General features: G+C 45.8%; 1 protein-coding gene across 12 annotated transcripts in view; it reads right to left on the bottom strand.

Moving 5' to 3' along the window:
- Positions 1-22894, bottom strand: part of SLC39A11 (solute carrier family 39 member 11) — a 411797-nt gene that overhangs the window by 306938 nt on the left and 81965 nt on the right. For 11 of the 12 annotated variants that reach the window (XM_048818934.2, XM_048818936.2, XM_075119187.1 and 8 more), the window contains one exon: positions 19725-19869. In XM_048818934.2, the coding sequence (XP_048674891.2) occupies positions 19725-19869 (145 nt within the window). Of the gene's footprint in view, positions 1-7261; positions 7530-19724; positions 19870-22894 lie in introns of those variants that run through there. The other variant, XM_075119193.1, reaches the window with a different exon arrangement.

The raw sequence follows: 22894 nt of genomic DNA, 5'->3' as shown, positions 1-22894 counted from the left end.
CCCCATTTCGTGTTTTTTAAACACTAGACAATGTTCCTGCATGGGTATATCTCCATGTCCAAAACTGAGGTGTTCTTGGGTGCATAACCTCTACTCCATCTCTATGGCAACCCTGTGGGTTCTTACAGGCTGGTGCCTCTCTCCTCAACCCATCCTCCCATGTGCAAGGGACATCATGTCCAGTGATTACTCAGCAAACACCCCCCCCCCCCCCGATACACTCACCAGCCCGTCACCATGCAGTATTTCAGTACAAGTTGTAAATAGGATCCCAGACGCTTACATTGTAATTAAGCCATAAAAGAGGGAAGTGCAGACTTCTAAAACCATGGTTCACATCTGACTTAGGACGCGGATTGTAAGCACTTTAGTCAGGGACTCATTTCCCCTATGTTTATACAGTGCCCAAAACAATGAAGCCAGACACGGCTGGCCTTTAGGCACCACCAAAGTGTGTTATAAACTAGTAAGTGGCATGAGTCTGCTGGCTTCCATCTCGTTGCTGGTGTAGTCCTGTCCCACTCACAACTGCATCACCCTGGTCAGCTTAATGAGCTTCCTCTGCTCAGCAGAGGTCCAAGACCGAAATTACCTCCAGATCCAGGGGGTCTGGATAATACTTTTGAGAAGTATCTGGTTGTTTTGTATATTTATGCAACACCTCAATCTTCTGAGGCACAGCCATCACTCACATGCCTGTACTATGCTGGAGGTGTGCTGGAAAGCTACGCCTTAGATTTGTCTGCTCTTGGCTTTAGACAGCGTTATTCCGTCAGTCTCTGCATGCGGAGGACTAAAATTCATCTCAATATTTGTACAACAGAAAAATGAGGACACTGCACAATCCTCCACACACCTGCTGCGGTCTTTGTCTTGTCATCAGCCAGAGGGGGATGGCCTCTATCAGCAACCTGCGGGATGCTGAAACAGCTCAGCGCTATCCAGTGGCGTGGAAGGGCGGCGCCACACAGGCCCCTCTCGGCAATGTTTTCCCTCAGCCTTTGCTGCCGGTGCCATTCTGCATGTTTCAAAGCAGCCAGGCAGGAGGCCTTCACAAACCCACAGGACAATGACCTTTTAAGAGGCAGCATGCATTGGCATCAAAGTGGAACCGAAGATGCTCACAAAAAACAATGCTGGATTGCAAGACAGACTCAGCTGTCTCTTTGTGCCTACAGCTAAGTTAACTTGGATTCAGAGCATTTGAAACAAGTTTAAAATAAAGTCATAGGCTATGGATCTGGATCCGGATCCGTTCTGTTTGGATAGTAGTTCATAGACTCTTCTCCAGTGGCATGATATTTTGAACTCTGCAAAACACTAATTATTAAACACCCTTCTAATGTATTTATATTGCCCTTACATATAACATGTAACCATATTTAACAAAAAATTACATTAAAGGGAACGAACAGATTAAAAATATAGCGTAAACTTTCCTTACCCGTGCAATTTACAATAAATTAGAATGCATTTACACTTGAATTTTTAAGTTGTGTTTTAACAAGTATTAAACAACATGACTCCAAATCAAAGTGTAGACACTATACTAGATGTTTGTTCCTGGACTTCAGTTGAGGGTTAAACACAGCTAGAGACATACACTCACCCTGTCTACACCAGAATTCACAACTGTGTAAATTAACACAACTGAAAATTCAAGTCTAGACATCCCTTAGTGGATTAGAACCATAAATTCCACCACCCATGAGGTTTGCATTGTGAAATTAATTAGACTGGTCAGTTTCACTTCCAGGTCCCCATGCACTCATGCAAAGCTCATGGTTACTCAGACTGCACACAGAGATGCTGCAGGGGAGGGTTTAAAACTTTACGAAAAATGGTTAGCCCTGACTTTTTTTTAAATCTATTAAAATGGAAAACAGGGTTGCTGTTGTTTAAGATTTCTCTTTTTAAGAAAGCCCACCCCACATACTGAACTTGAGGCTCAAGCGACTGCTCTCCCCATGTTCCTTTGCACGGATGTGTCTCTTACCAGGTTGGCTTTAGTAATCCATTCTGTTCCAGCAGAAGAGGCCAAAAGCATTTCCCCTCTGGTGGTTATTCGGCAGCCTGCGTGAAATTGTCTCTATGCATATAAAATCAACCATCAACTGCACTAGTTACTTAGAGTATCAGGTCTATGGGGCCATCTCTTTGTTACATGCACATGTAACGCCTACCACAGCGAGACCTTAACTCCCGACTGGGACTGCCCTACCACAACACAAATGAAGCTCTCAGAGAGGGCAAGGAGTGCATGGGCACAACAACTGGAATCGCATCTAGCAATGGTACCTACACACCGGAACTCATGGCTCCTGGGCAGGGAGCTACAGAGAGATTGTACTGTTGCTGCACTTGATGGAGCCATAGAATCATAGAATATCAGGGTTGGAAGGGACCCCTGAAGGTCATCTAGTCCAACCCCCTGCTCAAAGCAGGACCAATTCCCAGTTAAATCATCCCAGCCAGGGCTTTGTCAAGCCTGACCTTAAAAACCTCTAAGGAAGGAGATTCTACCACCTCCCTAGGTAACGCATTCCAGTGTTTCACCACCCTCTTCGTGAAAAAGTTTTTCCTAATATCCAATCTAAACCTCCCCCACTGCAACTTGAGACCATTACTCCTCGTTCTGTCATCTGCTACCATTGAGAACAGTCTAGAGCCATCCTCTTTGGAACCCCCTTTCAGGTAGTTGAAAGCAGCTATCAAATCCCCCCTCATTCTTCTCTTCTGCAGGCTAAACAATCCCAGCTCCCTCAGCCTCTCCTCATAACTCATGTGTTCCAGTCCCCTAATCATTTTTGTTGCCCTTCACTGGACTCTCTCCAATTTATCCACATCCTTCTTGAAGTGTGGGGCCCAAAACTGGACACAGTACTCCAGATGAGGCCTCACCAATGTCGAATAGAGGGGAACGATCACGTCCCTCGATCTGCTCGCTATGCCCCTACTTATACATCCCAAAATGCCATTGGCCTTCTTGGCAACAAGGGCACACTGCTGACTCATATCCAGCTTCTCGTCCACTGTCACCCCTAGGTCCTTTTCCGCAGAACTGCTGCCTAGCCATTCGGTCCCTAGTCTGTAGCTGTGCATTGGGTTCTTCCGTCCTAAGTGCAGGACCCTGCACTTATCCTTATTGAACCTCATCAGATTTCTTTTGGCCCAATCCTCCAATTTGTCTAGGTCTTTCTGTATCCTATCCCTCCCCTCCAGCGTATCTACCACTCCTCCCAGTTTAGTATCATCCGCAAATTTGCTGAGAATGCAATCCACACCATCCTCCAGATCATTTATGAAGATATTGAACAAAACCGGCCCCAGGACCGACCCTTGGGGCACTCCACTTGATACCGGCTGCCAACTAGATATGGAGCCATTGATCACTACCCGTTGAGCCCGACAATCTAGCCAGCTTTCTACCCACCTTGTAGTGCATTCATCCAGCCCATACTTCCTTAACTTGCTGACAAGAATACTGTGGGAGACCGTGTCAAAAGCTTTGCTAAAGTCAAGAAACAATACATCCACTGCTTTCCCTTCAGCCACAGAACCAGTAATCTCATCATAAAAGGCGATTAGATTAGTCAGGCATGACCTTCCCTTGGTGAATCCATGCTGGCTGTTCCTGATCACTTTCCTCTCATGCAAGTGCTTCAGGATTGATTCTTTGAGGACCTGCTCCATGATTTTTCTAGGGACTGAAGTGAGGCTGACTGGCCTGTAGTTCCCAGGATCCTCCTTCTTCCCTTTATTAAAGATTGGCACTACATTAGCCTTTTTCCAGTCATCCGGGACTTCCCTGGTTCGCCACGAGTTTTCAAAGATAATGGCCAATGGCTCTGCAATCACAGCCGCCAATTCCTTCAGCACTCTCGGATGCAACTCGTCCGGCCCCATGGACTTGTGCACGTCCAGCTTTTCTAAATAGTCCCTAACCACCTCTATCTCCACAGAGGGCTGGCCATCTCTTCCCCATTTTGTGATGCCCAGCGTAGCAGTCTGGGAGCTGACCTTGTTAGTGAAAACAGAGGCAAAAAAAGCATTGAGTACATTAGCTTTTTCCACATCCTCTGTCACTAGCTTGCCTCCCTCATTCAGTAAGGGGCCCACACATTCCTTGGCTTTCTTCTTGTTGCCAACATATCTGAAGAAACCCTTCTTGTTACTCTTGACATCTCTGGCTAGCTGCAGCTCCAGGTGCGATTTGGCCCTCCTGATAACATTCCTACATGCCCGAGCAATATTTTTATACTCTTCCCTGGTCATATGTCCAACCTTCCACTTCTTGTAAGCTTCTTTTTTATGTTTAAGATCCGCTAAGATTTCACCATTAAGCCAAGCTGGTCGCCTGCCATATTTACTATTCTTTCGACTCATCGGGATGGTTTGTCCCTGTAACCTCAACAGGGATTCCTTGAAATACAGCCAGCTCTCCTGGACTCCTTTCCCCTTCAAGTTAGTCCCCCAGGGGATCCTGGCCATCTGTTCCCTGAGGGAGTCGAAGCCATGTGGCCACAGAGGACTTCTCAGCGAGGCAGTGCAGCCTCGAATCAGGAGACCTGTGCTCTGTTCCCAGCTCTGTCACGGATCTGCTGGGTGACGTTAGGCAAGTCACGTCATAGAATATCAGGGTTGGAAGGGACCTCAGGAGGTCATCTAGTCCAATCCCCTGCTCAAAGCAGGACCGATCCCCAATTAAATCATCCCAGCCAGGTCTCTGTCAAGCCTGACCTTAAAAACTTCTAAGGAAGGAGATTCCACCACCTCCCTAGGTAACGCATTCCAGTGTTTCACCACCCTCCTAGTGAAAAAGTTTTTCCTAATATCCAACCTAAATCTCCCCCACTGCAACTTGAGACCATTACTCCTTGCCCTGTCATCCACTACCTCTGAGAATAGTCTAAATCCATCCTCTTTGGAACCCCCTTTCAGGTAGTTGAAAGCAGCTATCAAATCCCCCCTCATTCTTCTCTTCTGTAGACTAAACAATCCCAGTTCCCTCAGCTTCTCCTCATAACTCATGTGTTCCAGTCCCCTAACCATTTTTGTTGCCCTCCGCTGGACTCTCTCCAATTTTTCCACATCCTTCTTGTAGTGTGGGGCCCAAAACTGGACACAGTACTCCAGATGAGGCCTCACCAATGTCGAATAGAGGGGAACGATCACGTCCCTCGATCTGCTGGCAATGCCCCTACTTATAGAACCCAAAATGCCATTGGCCTTCTTGACAACAAGGGCACACTGTTGACTCATATCCAGCCTCTCGTCCACTGTAACCCCTAGGTCCTTTTCTGCAGAACTGCTGCCGAGCCATTTGGTCCCTAGTCTGTAGCGGTGCATGGGATTCTTCCGTCCTAAGTGCAGGGCTCTGCACTTGTCCTTGTTGAACCTCATTAGATTTCTTTTGGCCCAATCCTCCAATTTGTCTAGGTCCCTCTGTGTCCTATCCCTACCCTCCAGCGTATCTACCACTCCTCCCAGTTTAGTGTCGTGTGCAAACTTGCTGAGGGTGCAATCCACACCATCCTCCAGATCATTTATGAAGGTATTGACCAAACCGGCCCCAGGACCAACCCTTGGGGCTCCGCTTGATACTGGCTGCCAACTAGACATGGAGCCATTGATCACTACCCATTGAGCCCGACAATCTAGCCAACTTTCTACTCACCTTATAGTGCATTCATCCAGCCCATACTTCTTTAACTTGCTGACAAGAATACTGTGGGAGACCGTGTCAACAGCTTTGCTAAAGTCAAGGAACAACACGTCCACTGCTTTCCCTTCATCCACAGAACCAGTTATCTTGTCATAGAAGGCAATTAAATTAGTCAGGCATGACTTGCCCTTGGTGAATCCATGCTGACTGTTCCTGATCACTTTCCTCTCATCTAAGTGCTTCAGAATTGATTCCTTGAGGACCTGCTCCATGATTTTTCCGGGGACTTAGGTGAGGCTGACTGCCCTCCCCCATGAACATCACTGCCCCATGCCTCAGTTTTCCCATATGTAAAATGGGGGTCATGATACTGATGTTCTTTAGAAAGCCCTCCGAGATCTACAGGTGAAAAGCACTAGATAAGAACTAGATATTACATTTTCCAGACTGGTCCACCTAGCACTAAGTTTACCAAGATTGACAGTGGGGGCAGAAAAGATTAGAAAGAACTAAAAGGGAGTATATTTAGACCCAGATTTTATCCCATCAGCTGACCTAACAAGTCAGACTTCACAAATAAATTTAGATTTTCTTTTGCCATTCTGTAGAACTAAATCCCCCGGCTTTAGGATTACTTCTGTGCTGTAAGCCATTGAACAAACACTGAATAATCAACCTTCTAAGCGCTCCTGGAAGAGTGAGCTGTATCCACACTACCAGGGCCAATGATTTAAAGAGCAATTACGGTGCGAACGTGGCTCTTATCAGCACGATCAATACCTGTATCTGGAAAAGCTTCCTAGTGGAGGAAATAAAACATTGATTTTTAGTGAAAAGGCATATTCCATCATCCTGTGCCATATACCACATTCAAAAGAGGCCTTGACTCAAACAGTCTCGTTTTAGCCCACAGAAAAGCCAAATTGAAATGTGTCAGAATCAAAATCAGAGGCGAAAGAGATGGACAGCACAACCTGCAGGACAGCGCCCCATAATCAGGAAAACATTAAGATTTTTAAAGCCAGTTTCCAGAACCACCAAATTACCAGGAATTTTTTTCTGACAGCACATCCACAGCCTAACCCCTATTCAGCAGCAGCTCCCTCACCGCAGGCAAGACTGGGACAGGAGTGGAGCTTACAGCAGTTAGACAGACAGAATCATAGAACCTCAGGGTCGGCCGGGACCTCGGGAGGTTCTAGTCCAACTCCCTGCTCAAAGCAGGACCAACCCCCCACTAAATCATCCCAGCCAGGGCTTAGTCAAGCCTGGCCTTAAAAACCGCTAAGGAAGGAGATTCCACCACCACCCTAGGTAACCAGATGGTTCAGTGGAATTAGCATTAGGGTGGTCAAATTCAGTGCACAGCATCTGAGGGCAGCACGGTCCAGAGGCGGTAATCACAGTGCTGCCCTCAATGAGTTGCAAAGCCCTGATCGAGTCACATTCCCCCACTCAGTTTTTCCTTCCCTCACTTCTGAAATGGGGGTGGTACTTACCACCCCGGTGACGCTCTTTTTCAGCACCATGCAGAGGGAAAGCATCGCACAAGTGCTACACATTGTTATTCTGTAACACAACGCCCCCAACACTCACTTGTCTGCATCCGGAAAGGTTTCTTTTCCTTTTGTTCTTGGATTGTGTACTTGTTCAGGGTTGGATTTAAGCACCGGGAAAGCAATCCGAGCCTGCCAACCTGAAGCACTTCCCAAGCTTCCCCACCAAAGGCTAAGGAAAAAACCCCAAAGCAGCACTTTATATTTTCATATATAAAAACTTCCTCTTCACGCGGTCACACTGGAGCTTCTACCAAATGGACAGGTCGCCCAACAGTACAACGGTTTCCTCACTTTATGGCAGGATGCAGTTCTGCTGCCCTGCACAGATTTAAGCCCAATAAGGGGGAGCGCCCAAAGAGGAACTTTTATAAACCGTGCCTGGGTGCGGGGGAGCTAAATTTGTTCTCCACATTTTGATCCCTTTGTTGTTCCAGCCTTTGGCATCCCAGATGCAAACCTGAAAACTCCACTGCAGATGCTCATTACAGTTTGTTCGCACAGCTGAAGCCAACGCAAATCATTCCTGGCACAACCGGGTATGGCTTTGCAAATCAGTTCATTATCCTCGCAATGTCTTTATAACGCAGGGGCGGATCCTCCCCACTTTGCTAAGGGAATAAATCCCATCTTAAAACAAAAGCCCTCAATATGCTTTCATACATCTGCCCTGAAATTTCTCCTGAATTAATATTCCTGTGGTCTCTGGGCTCCAGAAATCTGGCTTTCATTTCTCTTCTATGAAGCATTCGTAGAGTAATGAAAGTGATTTGCATCCCCATTCAAAGAAGAAATCATATAGAGAAAATACATGAATTATTGTGTTTAATGAATGAAACAGAGGAAGAGGTGCTGATGGGTTAGTTGATCAGACTGCACTGCAATGAAATTTGAGATTTAAGGGGTTCTTCAATACAGCTGAAATCTATTTCCCCCCCTTTTTCATGGGGTTTCCCCTTCTGCTATCCAGGTTCCATTTAACTCTTCGGAGATGATGCTATTTCAGCCCAGGCAGCTTCCAAGAGATGAGACAAACAGGTTGTGACACACAGACCAAAGTTTTTTGGTGTGGTGCACACATACATGCCTCTGGGAAGGATGTTTTGGTATCTTAATGACTTGATCGATGCCAGGTATGCTAGTGGCAGGTCACTTGTGGAAGCCAAAGGTGATCACACCAGTGTCTTTTCCATCATGTCACCTTGCACCAGTTTTTTTCCCTGCAATCATGCACATGGTCTGCAGTCGTCTTCACACACACATGCGTACCACACCCATGCTGACTCCCACACAAGGATATTGCCGGTCGCTATCTTCATGCATGTCACAATTCACATGATCACATTTATCACACCTTCACGCTCACTCACACGTACAGAAAGTCACGTCATGCCATGTGATCAACCCTACTAGGGATGTGGTGGGGAGATTACATTCCAGCTTGATCCTCTACCATACTTCACTTTCTTGCTAAAACACTTCTGGGCTATGGAGACAAACTGCTAAGTGACACATTACATAACTATCCCAGTAATGAGCAAGGAGTCCAGCAGAGAGATGGACGGATGGGAAATGAACTATCCAGTGGTCTCTTCATTTAAGTAACTCTGGAACACGGAATAAAAATAGAATTTAGAGCCCTAATAATACGTTGCCAGGTGAAGCCAGGAAATTAAGCCAGCGGAAAATGTTGCCTAGAGCCAGCAAATTCAATTTGGGAACTGATTCCACTGTTTAAGAGAGACATACACCACAGTCAACATCTCCGTACCTTCCACACTTGCTAGCAGACCTGAATTCATAGCGTGGGTCCCAACTGAGTTTAATTAGCCTCATAGACTAATGAATCTTGGCTAAATCAAAAGTGGTGCAGAGCCCATTAGCCAAGCTGTGAGGGATGCGACATTCATTTCTCACTGGCAAGAAGGCTGACTCTCGGTAGCATCTCACATGCTGTGCAAACAGAGTAAGGGGCCTGGGGAGAGGGGTCGTGGGTGGGGTCTTTCAAAGCTGGGTCTGCCTTTTTCACTCACATGGCTGTGGGTAGATAATGGCACTGGAGAACAGCACAGGGCCACAGGGAGAGAGCTGGTAAAATCCCCCACTCGTTTCAAAGGAGACATCCTGTAGGATCTATGAGAATTCTCCTGATCTCACCCCAGCCTCTCGCGACGTATCCTGCAATCCTGGAGTGCGATTACCGTGCCAGCAGACATGGCCACATTAGCTCTCTTCTGGCTAGCTCGGATACCACAGCAGCAAAGCCGCGGCTGCCCGGGCTAACCCCCCATGGAATTACCCAGGGTTCTAGGCAAGCTTGTACAGTCTACGCTGATGCCCACGTGCCACAGCTTTGCTGCTCTGGTACCTGAGCCAGCCAGATTAACGCTAGCTCAGGTACGTCCACATGAGCTGCAATCACACCCCGTGACTGCAGCGTAGGCATCCCCGTACTTGCCAACGGCCAGCACCTCACAGACAGAACCAAGACAAGGGACTGGATTCTAGAACAGACAGACAAGCACTGAAGCCACCTCCCGGATCTGCTAACCCTGGGCTAACGGGAGAAGCTCCCGACCCCACTCCCCAGCCTGGCGTGCGCACTGTGGGAGGGATCCATCAGGGACACTTAACCTCTGGCTGACGGATGGACATTAAAGAGCCCATGACAACTTCTGCAGACCAGGAGTCCCCCAGCCACACTAACTGGTTATTGTATTATACCCCTCTCCCTAGCAAACTTATTTTGTGCTCTCTTCACTGCTTACCACCCCAGCCACATCTCAGGAAACGCGATAGCAATTCACCCTGCCGCTCTCCAGAAAACAAGACACCCGAAGGGCCTGTTCTGCACCAAAGTCACAATAGCATTGTTGCTGTGTAGGAGTTCCTGTAACTTAGAAGAGTTGAAAAGATCTAAACAAAAACAGCAAAAAAGATCATTGCTGGGCTAAGAACTTGCAGGACACATTCCATCCTGGAGGGTGTTGGCGAGAGCCCAGAAAATAAGGATATGTTGACAGGAAGGCCGTGCAAAACGATACTTGCACGGAATGGCAGGACACAATATTAAAAGATGCCAAAAGGTGATTTCATATGCACTAATTTAGAAAGAGTTGGATTTTTTTTAAATAATCTATGCAGCATCTTTCGCATCCCAAGGGCTCTTTAAAGCTGTGAGCTGGACAAGACAGCAACTCCGTGGGCAAATAAAGCAGCTCTATGCACTCAGCAAATAGCTCACACCCAGCCTAGGAGGCTGTTTTACTGAGAAATGGAAAGGAAGGGCAAAGACATCGGATTTATCCCTGCCTTGTTTTGAAGCGAGAAAATACCCGGCGCACGATGCAGCCCTTTCTATTCCCAGCTAAAAACCTCTCTTTCCTGACAAATGGCACACGAATTCTCTCAAGATTTAGCACCCTCTTGGGGAGGGAGGGGAGCGTTGAAAAACAAGTAGCCAAGAAGTCATTGTGCTGATGTGTCAGAAAGTTCTGCCTTGGCTAGCTCTTCCTAGAAATAATTTAAAACGTGACATTTATGAAAACAGGGTCTTCGGCTCCTGATGTCAAGTGGGGATTGAGCATCGGGAAACAGATGAACTAAGCAAGAAAGAGCTTATTCTCGAATTCCCTTCACAATAGACCAGAGAACGGCAACAGATGATATATAGGCAGAGAATTGTCTTCAGGTAGCACACAGTCTGAAGTTTTCCTAAAAATGAGATTATATTTCGCTGGGAGAGATTCTGCTGGGAATCTTAACTGGCTGAGTTTGTGAGGCCTTACACGAGACTCAATGGCATTTGTCTGTCTGTGTCTATGTAACGGAGTAAATTTTAAACGCCACATCCTATTAGTTCCAAAGCGTCCAGGAATGTTGTAGGCATCTACAGCCAGAATTCTATTGATCTGGGGAGGGGGAAACTGAGCAGAGGGAGGGGGAACGGAGAACACATGGAGATCCTGTCATCTGTTGATGGCACCCATTAACACCTTCCAGCATTATACCCGTTCATACTCCCAATAGAATTTAACACGTTGACACTGAGTGACAACTCTGGCAAAAAAAGAGAGAAAAAAGGATCTGAGGGTGTGCACGTAGCCCTGGGCATGGAGGAGGGGAGAATGGGGAGCATACAGAGCCACTGGCATCGGGGAGATTATGGGAGAATGGGGGGAGCCGCAAGGAGTCCCTGAAATAGAATGGGACAGGAGGGTGGCACCCAGCTAGCTTGTCAGGGAAGCAAAGAGTTGCAGGGAGCTCTGGTGAGTGCAACAAAAGCTACCAAGCATGTGACCCCCGAGCAGTGTAAATCCAGAGTGACTCCACTGAAGTCAATGAATTACTCTAGATTTACGTCGGTTTAGCAGCAGAATTGGGACCAGAGTATGTATTACCGAGGAGCTTAGCATGCATGTATGTAAATTTTCCTTCTTCAATAGAAATGTAAAGGCTAGAAATGATTTTAAAACAAGGTGATATAGACCATCACTAGCCATTTAAATCCTCTGCTACGTGGCATTAGTTTTGTTAAATTGATACTAAAATAGCCAGAGGCACTCATCTTTGATTCATTTGGATTTTAATCGCTAGCCTCAATGTGCTGTAAGTGGCAGTTTTCCAAGCTCAGTAGAGAACCAAGTGTGGTGCGAATGTGTCAACGTGATTACGAATGTAATGGGATCTTCCCAACTAGTAAATGTTATATTTTGCATAAGGAGCCCATCCATTATGCAAGCTGTAACCCCTTCATGAATATTTCATGCACAGATGCCCGGTGCCGACTGAAAATCATGGCAATGAATCAGTCTTTCACTGCTACGAAGGTTCTCCCCTCCCCCAACACTCCATCTTGCACATACGTAGAGTAAGGAAAGAAGAGAGTTTACGTGGTGAGCTTTTGCAGACTTCCACCCACATCACTTCAGACATTGTGCACTGTGCAAGGGACTCTCTTCCAGCTCCCGAGTCACCAGCAGACACACTTTACAACAAAGGGTGTGTCTACACTGCAATTGAGAGGCGTGCACCAACAGAAGGCTGTTACAACGGGAACATTTGCCCTCCTCTCCAATCACAGAGAGGGAAAAATATAAGGGGAACCTGGTTTGGTGTTGTAGGATCACCCAGGAAACTGACAGCAATTGTAAATCTTGCAAAAATCTTTGGGATAAATTCTTCTCCTCTTGATACTGGTGTAAATCCAGATTAAGTCCACTGGCTTTGCCATCTAAACACAGTGCATTCACCACCTTCAGCAAAGGTTTGGTTAGCTGAGTTACTACAAGTCATCACTACGAGTTGCCTTAATGTTTTTTCACAGAAAGAAGCGAGGGCTCCTGTCGGAAGGATTGTGTGTTAGGTCATATCAAAGCATCACTAGAAAAGAGTGAGAGGCACCACTCAGTAGGGTCACTGTGTCCTTTCTGAGTGTGTCTTCGTCTAGCTTCAAAACATGGACGGGAGTCTTCCATTAACCACTACAGATGCACTTCTCCCAGGACCAAGAAGGGCTTTGAAAAGCAAGAATACAATAAAGTATTTCAGAAGTTACCATTGAAAGACAGGGACTTACATGCTCTATTGACTCAAGTCGCAGACACACGGAAAAGACTAACCATCTTCACTTGCTTCTGCTGGAGTTAATGGACGTTCCGAGGCAGAGAACAAGCCAGGCTTTCAGAAGAGACAGGAGAGAAGGGGGTAGATTTAGAGGAAGAATTTCATGATTACAAGGACGTAGCCAGGTAACATACTGGAGACGTTCATTCCCTACGAATTGCCACTTGGGGCAAAAATGTACATCCAAGAATTCAGCTCACCCCATCTCTCAGCTGGTTTAAGGGGTCCCCTTACTTCAGTTATCTCATTCCTCTTTTTATCTCACTAGTTCCTTTCCCTCCATTTCTTCTCCTCTTTCATCCCGATGTTACTTGTAGAGTTTTGCCCAGTATCTTGAGAGACGTAAAAGGGGCCTCGGGGGAACGAGACCAGGGGCTCTCTTGTACTGTCTGCTGCACCGGTTTTTGATTTGAAAAGGGTTTTCTTTCTGAGGGCTGGAAGGTCAAAGCAGCAACTGCCGAAACCACAGCCGGCAAGGGGAGGGAGTGACCGAGGTCCAATCCAGACTCGGAAAGTGCTTAATGCGGCGCCCTCCGGACCGACGCCAGGCAACGTACTAAAGCTGCTTGGTGCCAATGGCAGGAGCTGAGCCCCAAAGATGCCAATGAAGGCAAAAAGGGAGAATGCATCAAACTGTGATTTGATCCATCCTAACGTACCGAACGGAGACCTGGCCAGCCACTGGAAGAGAAATCAGTGCACTCGCCGCCACAGAAACGAAGATGTTGAGGTGGTCGAATGGTTGGACACTCCATGAGAGGAAATGAAATGAGGCTGTAAGGGACCTAACGCAGGTTGCATCAGCTGAAGACGAGATGAGGAAAGCCGGGCTGTGTTAGCATGGGCACAGCCAGCGGAGACCTACGAGCTGTGTTGGTAGGATGGCTCCTGCAAGGAGCGTGGATAGAAGACGATCAAGTGGAAGACCAAGGGTTGGAGCGGATATCAGCAGACTTCAAAGAAACCAACTGGCATGACAGTCTGGCATGTGATCATCAGTTTTCAAAGGAGGCTAGAACAGTCACCAAGAGGGAAATGGAAGAAAGAAGAGAAACTGCTTAATGCAGGTAGAATGGACTGTGCACTGTCATAAGGACAATACACCTAGATTATATTCACTGTGTCATTCAGAGTGTAGGACCCTGGGTCAGGAGACCTGGGTTCTAATCCCAGCTGTGTCACTCACTCCCTAAGCAATCCCTGGCAAATGACTTCACTTCACTCTGACTCAGTTTCTCCATTTGTAACATGCCCTGAAATCCTCAGATGAAAGGTGCTGTGTAGCTCTGCAGTTGATCCACTATAACCCCCAGATCCTTTTTCACATGTTTGAAGTCTGGCATGTGTCTTACGTATTTTGCAGAATGGGGGCCTCACTGAGTTGGCCAGGACCACAGAGGAGCCAGGCTTTAAGACTCAGGAAAGTTCCCTTACTCTGTTCCTCGATCCCATGACTCTGTGGATCACTAGAGAGTTGTGTTCAGAGCCGAGAGAGATACCTCTCTCGCTCTTCCACTAGCTCACTTAAAATGAGGGAGTCCCTAGCAAGAAATCACCTCGCAATGCCACTTCTGTAGGAGTCACCATGTTCACTGCTGAGAAACGTGAGCCATCTGTGCGGTGAATCCCACCTGCAGGGTTGCATCTGAGGCACTTCACAATCCTAGTTACTGGCCTAGCTAGTTATTCACTTATGCAACTCATCACTGACTTCCCATGGGAGAACTCTGTGCAGGCATGGATGTGTGTGGGCGCTCACGCGTGTACACACACACACAAACCCCCACACCCAAATTAGCTCCACCGAGCAGCCCCTTCAGCCTGCAGAATAATGACTCCTGATTTGCAAAGACACAGTTTCAGCACGCACCATGCTGATTCACATTCCCTCCAGCCAACAGTGCCTCTCTGAAGGCAGGGGAACACTCTGAGCTCCCAGTGCCGAAATTATAGTTAACATTTAATTCTGGACCCTTCGGCGACTTCAGTGTAAGAGCCTTTGTTACAATGCAACTGGAACCAGCCAGAAAGCATTTTGTTTGATGAGATGGATGCTTCACTTATGCTGCTATAGCAGGAATAATTGAAGCAGGAGGAAGAAAGACTAAGATTGGCTGGGGAGCAGCATCACCCTCCCATTCTCTTCTGTCTAATTTGGAGCGACATGAATCATTCTGCGCTGGAGAACCGCTGGGAACCATCATCCTCATACTGTTAATATACAGTTTCAATAACCATGATTCACGGCTCAAGTTTCCAGACACACCACTGTCTGCAAATCCTTCTTGAGACCTAAACAAGAGCAAAGCCTAAATGCAGCTGTGATGTAAGGGGTCAACTTCTGGCCTCCGGATACCTATGCATCCTGAAACCACAGCGAGAAGACAGTAGGTGGAGTGGCTCTGAACCCTGACCCTGATGTCAAACTCAGCTGAGTGGGCACTGCACAGGCCCTCATATAGAGGGGATTTCCACTGCCAGGCTTACCTGGCGGGCATAGTCTACATGTTTTTGCAGAGATGTCCATAGGCACCAGCCCATGTTGAAGTTACTTGCGTTCCTGACAATAATCGTCTGTGCAGACTCTGGGTATTTGTAGGGAAGGTAGAATAGACCTGTGAATTAAAAGAGGGCTGCGAAGTCCATGTGTGCTTACATAGCTTGTTCTTTTATAGGGAAATGTCTGGAGAAGACCGACATCAGCAAAATAGTCTGCTGCCGGAATAGACTATCTGTTTTATGGTTTCCCAAGAGCTCCCACTGCACGTATATGGGTTTCTAAAATGACAGAACAGACATTCAAACGAGCCCAACAACTCAGGGGGAAATCAAGTCACTCTGAGGACAAAAACGAGCGCAAGTAAAGCACAATCCGAGACAGGGGCTGCTGCTGAAAAGGAAGGAATGGCCCACGGTGCACTGACTAATGAGGAAAGCCTCGCTCAGGAGGTTTGAAGGAGACCAAAAAGGGCCACTGGGATGAAGATATTCAGAGGTGGGAGGACCTGAAACACAACCTCTGAACCGAGCAGAGCCTGGCGGCTACTCAGACTGGAAAACAAGGAGAACTTGGCTGAACTCAACCACCCTGGAAGGAGGGAAATCAAACAAGCATCTCAGGGCTGGATCATTACGCTGCTTCTGGGGTTCTCTGTAATCGCAGGCAACCCCACCGCCAAGGGGGCTCTGCCTGCTATTTTCTGTTCTCCAAAAACCTTGCACAGGGAAGGGTATTTCCCTTCAATGACTTGAACCCTTCCATGCCCTCGAATTAAGATTTCTACATCAAGAAAATCAATTAAGAGAACTAACCTAAAAGGTTTCAAGCACCAAGCATCAGGCTAAAAATCTTGGCAAGAACTTTCTGTTTAGGACCATCTGATTCATGCCACAAACCAGTAAATTAAGGAAGCTGCTGAAGCCCCAGAGATGCATCACCCTTGGAAATCCACAAGGGCTCATGGTTCAGCAATAGCTGCCTGGCCTGCAGTGGGAACCAAACAGTGGAAAAGTGGGGTAGTATCAGACAATCTGAAGATCAGATCCTATGGGCACGTCATTTCCAAAACGGTAAATCTAACAACTATTTGATTTTAGGCATAACAGCGGATCCTAAGAGAGAGGATTTTACATTGCATTGGCTTTATTTTAAGCAAAGTGCTATTGTAAATAGCATAGATTAGAGGCAAGGACACTATTTGCAAGCAAATGGCAAATTTAAATTAGGAATCAGCCTGCACTGTGTTCCAGACTCAGAAGCGGGCCCATGCCACCAGAGTATCGGCTCTGAGTCTGCCCCTTCTCCTAATCCACACAGGTGCATCTCCACAACCTCCTCTGCAACCAGGCCACAGGAGGGACATTCCAGGGCTGGGCTTCGGGTGCAATGCATTTTGGCACATACACAACCTGAACTGACCCTGTGCACCCAACTCCTGCTGGGCCAGAGTCTAATTGCTGTGGGTGAAATGCACACCCATGCAGAAGGCTTACACAGGCCACAAGTGCTGCATGGCCCTTGGGCTGGCCCCTCTGCACATGACTGAATTTTACCTTTTAGGGGAGTGCTTTTCATAGCATCAAGGAATACAGACCAACATTAACACAGGCTCTGTAGCATGACCGTGCACCTGGCGATGGGAGGGGAGAGGCAATTACACCAGTCTCATGTCTGGAGACTGAATCTGGCCTTGACTTTAATACATTGTTAGCAGTTATTAAGCCTGCATGCATATCCCACATTGCGTTAACATGCCGAGACTAAAGATGTGCATTTCACGGCACTTCACTTTACACATCTGCTTGAGACGGCGTACAGGCAAAATTGCTCCAAAGGAAGCACGTGTATTTTCAAGCTGCTTTAAGTAACGGATAAATGTTTTGTAAAGACCTCTGCAACTGCACCCATAAAAATGAACGCTGCTCTGTTCCCATGGGCAGCAGCTTGTCAAACTGGTTTCTAGAACGGCTTCACCTAATACCTGAAGATGGAAGGTCAAAGCACTGTCTGTATAAGGAGAAAGATGATGTTCAACACTTGAGGGGCAAAGTAAAACCCAGATCCCACATTTGCAGAGCGCTCACTAGGGGTCAGTCCAGATGGTATCCACTCCCGTTCCAGCCACGCTTTCATCCAGTGGGAACAACATGTAGACAAGGGGGCATGAAGGCAACAAGCAGACAAGGAAGGAAATGGAGCAGCCTTCCCAACTTATTGAAAAGTAGGGGATCGACTCCTGTTTTACTAGCACGAGGTCAACTGCTCACTGGACTCCCCCACCCCACCCTTAGCCCCCATCATCTTCTTTTATGTAGATCTGGGGTGAATCTTCCCATTTACTGAGTGGATTCACTGACTTGAAGATTTATATTGGCTAAGTGTGACTGGGCGGTAATTAGGGCCCTGATCCTGTGAACACTTACGCTCATGACAGTAAAGTTAAGCCTGTGCATGTCTTTGCAGGATCAGGGCCCTAGTTATGTAGGATTGGAGACCCTTGCACTTTCATGCCTCTTCCATCAAGTCAATATCAGTCTCTCCTCTCCACTCATCACTACCACCTTACGCCTTTTAAGTCACTCAACTGCAGAATAATGCAAGAGGCAGGGCTTTGGAGCTGCGCTCCGGCTCCGCTCCCACTCCAGGCAAAAACCTGCAGCTCCATTGCTCCGGAGCTGCTCCGCGCTCCAGCTCTGGGCTCCCCTCCAAAGCCCTGGCAGAGGTGCTGGATTTTTTTAAGCTTACTTTTTGGGATTTTTAAAGTTAAAGTTAAATTAATAATTCCACAGTGACTAATGTCAAAATTTACATTAGCAAGTACTACTATTTAGATTAATAAAATACCCATTACATGCCCTGAGAATTTTCACGAGAACACAGCTAGTAAATTCTTGATGGGCCTAGTGAAAGCTGCTAATTAACAAGTTACCGTCTGTCTCTATTTGCCATCGGTCTTCTTGGCAATCACGCTGTGTCTTGTGAAAATAGCAAGTTCATCCCAACAAGCAAAAAACTAAGAAAAATATCACTGAAGAGAATAAAAGGGTATTGATTTGTTGTCATTTTTTTAAAAATTTCCCCAGAGAGAGCAAACCAACAGTACATAATGGAAAGCTTCTGTTCTCAAAACGACTTCCACAGTTTTCATTTGCAACCCAGAGCAGATGCATGCCCAAAACAGAGTAGCTCTGAACTTACAGAAAAATGCACGATTATTTTAAGAGTGAAATTACATTACATTTAGGACATACAATTGCCAGCATGCAAAATGCTCCAAAATAATAGAATTATCAGCTGGGGTTTCAGTCTGGACTTGTTAAAGGAGCTTAAAGACATGATGCATCTAAATCCCCTGGTAACTGGACAGCTAACCCCCTTAGGCTCCTTTCAAAACCCCTGTCTAAAATTTTAAAAAGTTAAAAGCATTCTGGTTCAAAACAGGTTTTCATAAAGAATGCAACTATATAATAAAGAATAAAACCCCGCCCAAGAAGCTAAGGCAATTCTTCGCAGAAAGGCTCACTTCTTTATTTGATGTGCTCCCATCTCCATACGTGGAGGGGAGAAATCGGGGTAGCATCTAGTGTTCCAGATACTCAAGAAAAATACCAGAGCAGTAAGGCTATTTTTCACTAGCCATTTACCAAACTACATTTTTCTGCCTGGTGCAGACTCACATAGCTAGAGAAGGAAAATCCTATTAGAGCAAGTTCGTCTTCCCACAAGGGAAGGATCTAGACCCCCGTAGAAGACACATCAGCTATGGTATGGGTGCAACACTTGATCTTCGTCACAGGGCCGTACAAGCACTGAACACACGCACCTAAAAGTGGGAAGCTTTAGCATGCTTTCAGATTACAAAATTAGATCAGAAGTTCCCACTGTTTTTTTAAAAACTGTTAAAAGGAAACAAATATTCCCCAAGACAGGACATTTTTATTCCACATTCTAACAGCTACCAGTTCTATTATCCTCCAAAATAAGGAGCCACAAAGTGACCATCAGTCATGGCCCATAATTACAGCAAGCCATCACCAGGGTCACAGGTGCATACAATTCAGCATTGGGAGGCAAAAGTGACCCAGCCGCTCACTCCTTCTCAGCTGAAAAACTGTTATCTCAAGGTAAGTGAATTTCATTTCACTGTCAAATTAGATGTCTAATTATTAATAATTCATGCAAGTGGTTTTGAGAACTGAAGGAGAAACAGAAGCAATGATTCTTGGGCCAGACGCCAGCCTGCACCAAGAAAGAGAGAGGGAGAAAGTGTGTATGTGTACCGAAGTTGATTAAATTTTGAGCATATAGTATTATGGTCTATGAGCCAATTTAATCCAGTTCTTCTAACTCTGCTGTTGGTATATGACAGGATGCTTGCCTGAATGAAGCCCAGTTCTACCTATCCGGATGGAGAGCTCATTCCCGTAGTCCTGGTGATAAGTCGGCTCGGGGTCATACTTCTCTTTCACCGCTCTCGGATCGTAGCTCCTAGACAAGGCGGCATGGGGAGGTTCACTGATGCCCTGAAATGGATTAGAGGGAAATTTAACATTGTTTCTGTGTGCGAGTGAGTCTTCCTCTCTCTACATTCCCCCCCCTACCCAATGCTCAAAGACAACTTTGGAATCTGCAGAGGTTTTAAAGGCAGATCTGGGCACTGCTCAGTGTGTTTGATTCTCAGGGTTTCATGCAAAAGTTTCTTTTGGGCTTGGTTCACACCTCCCAGAGTTTTGAATTCAAACCAACTCAAACGGAAGCCATCAAGCTTTGCAGGGTTTTGCTACAAACCAAGAAGACAGAACCAAGCTCGCTGGGAAGCCTGATGACTTTCAGCATGTCTTTCCACAAACCGGGCCTGAGTTAAAAACTTTATGTAGTTAAAAACTAAACCAGGCAGATTTCACAAACTGTCAGGTTTCATAAGGCAGATTCCACAAAGCGGCAGTTTAAAGACTTTTTGTGGGTTTGCAAGAACTGGAATTTCGACTCCATCCTTCATCTGCAAACCTAATGCATTCTGCAGAAGTTTCTGCATTGGCTGCACTCAATATACAGGGATGGATCTGGCAGTGAAAAAGAAGCAGGGAACGGGATTTTAAAAACAAAGATGTTAATTTCATGCCCATATACTCGTGAATATACACCGGCTTCTCATTAAAGACAGTTTGGTGTTTTTAAATTGCGTACAAGATTTTTGGTTTCAAAACAAACTCCAAATGCCACTTTTTTTTTTAAAGAAAAAAATGTATCAACATAATTCAAGTGTAGTTACAGTGAGAAAAACCGATAACCACACAGTACCTTACTCTGCTGACAAAATGTATGCTGCCGTCAGCACTGCTGAGCCAATATAACTACAGAGGAGTGAGCTGCATTGTATTCTGGCTCATGCACAGTCAAAACTGCACAGGGAACCTTGCACTGCACATCAGGGATACAGGCAGAAAACATTCAAGCTGGACTTTCAGACCCTGATTCAGCAAAGCCTGGGAGCACTTTGAGGTTCATGTTTTGAAGGATTGGGGCCTCAGATCTAGGGCCCCATTCAGGAGAGCACAAAAAACACATGCTGAGCTGTAAGCATCTGTTTATGCCCATTAACTGCAATGGAACTTAAGCATGTATTTAAGTGCATTTCTGAAAAAGGAGGCTTTTCTCAATTGAGGCCTGAGTTTGCAGCACTGGCAATTAGGGAGAGGGAAAAAAACGAACTCAGAACTGAGCATATTTCCTTGGAATTGAGGGAAAGAATAAATAAGGACCATACGATGTAACTTGATTGAATCGTTTCCAGAGTACGATCACACCTTTAACAGTATTGAGAATATTTTGAGGATACAGCTTTCTGGTTTTTAAACTATACATAGATGGGGGACGGAGACAATGTGCCCATATAAAAACAAAATAAATGTGGTAGGTGCTGTACAAACACAATGGAGTCCTGGTCCAGGAAAGGGGCTCCTACACAAAGACACTGTCCAAGAAGGCAATTCATTGAACCAGTCAGACACAATATCACGTTTCCAAGTCAGTGTTAGATTTGCAGTAAGTCCAAATGGACTCTCCCATAGACTGTAGGAACTTGCAATACCATAGGCCGGGGAAACACGTCCCTGTGAGACGGCAAAATTGTGATTCAAAAGACACACCAAGAGACAGATAGCAAATTCACAGCTGAGGTTAACCCGACAGGCCACCAGATGTCACTGCTGACCTCCATACGCTCAACTAGAAGACTATATGTGGCAGTAAAGAACTGAATTTCAGTAGGTCTCATTGGCACAACAACTCCACCATATATATGCTGTTTAAATCCAACTTTCTGCTTGCTACAGAATTTAGTGACAACATTTCCAGCTTAGAAAAGGTCACAGAAAGCCTATAGAGGAGAGGGGAGGAAAGATTGGAGAATGTGTTAGATTTCAGTATGTCTCCCCTTGGAACAGAGATTAACACACATTGTAAATTTCAGCTCCTTTCGGTGCTACTCGTTTCCCTAGAAATTGCAACTTCTTTTCCTGCAGTTTTCAGGTCCTGGATTCATTAAAGGGTTTAACCCTAGAGACAAAACGGATGGCAAGGTACTCGCAAAGCAAAGGCTGGAAGAACGTAAAGCGTCAAGAAAGGGATCGCTGTTCAAAGCATGGGACATCAGGGTGTTCGTTCTATCTGAGACAGGACAGTGGCAACCTGGCTTTGGTTCTTCAATTCAGAGAGCAGCAATATAAACTAGCATACACTAAACCACCAGAGCTGGCAATGAGAAACTTGATGAGTAAAGTGACTTTAAAAAAAATAAAGGTTGAAGATGAATAATTAAACTATTATCCCCTCGTTTGCATATTATATTCCGACTGATGTTATTAATGCTAATCACATATTTGCTATCATCGTTCTACTGCAATTTAATCAGGGTGCTTTCAATTCCATTAACCCGGCAATTAGAAGATACCCTGATGAGGCACTCTTCTTTTAGAAAGGACTTTTCCTTAGCAAAACGTTACAAATCTTTTCTTCCTCTCAGCATTTCCCAGATTTTCCGCGGGAGTCCGTCTAAGATGGACTGGGGTAGGATCAGGTGTCCTACAGAATATGTGATGAGTGGATGAAAAAAAACATGGGGAAGTGTAAACATTTTCCATGAAATACTGGAAGGGTGTGCACAGAGGGGGACTTCAAGTAAGTGCCACAATCTGATATGGACTAAAAAGGACAAAGATCCATAAATTGAATCAATCGGATGCAACACCCTGCAGTGCCAGATTAGCAAATGCTGATGAACTGTTCAGGAGAGTAAGACATTGCTGTCTTCTAAATCGGAGACAGCAGAATTCCTAACATTCAAAGGAACAAAAATCAACAATGCAGGAAGTTTGGAACAATGCAGTTAATTTCCTTATTTCACAATATTTTCCATAACCTCATGGGTTTAAACATTTTTCATGCAACTTAATTCTCAATAACTAGACATAGGATAAGAAGAGGGTCAAGGATAAATCTAATTTTTTAAAGGAAGCATGAATTTAGCAAGAACCAATGAATACACCA

The sequence above is a fragment of the Caretta caretta genome, chromosome 14 (assembly GCF_965140235.1).
Source record: "Caretta caretta isolate rCarCar2 chromosome 14, rCarCar1.hap1, whole genome shotgun sequence".
Taxonomy (NCBI): domain Eukaryota; kingdom Metazoa; phylum Chordata; order Testudines; family Cheloniidae; genus Caretta; species Caretta caretta.
Note: the sequence above shows the minus strand (reverse complement) of the source record. Positions and strands in the feature narration are given on the sequence as shown.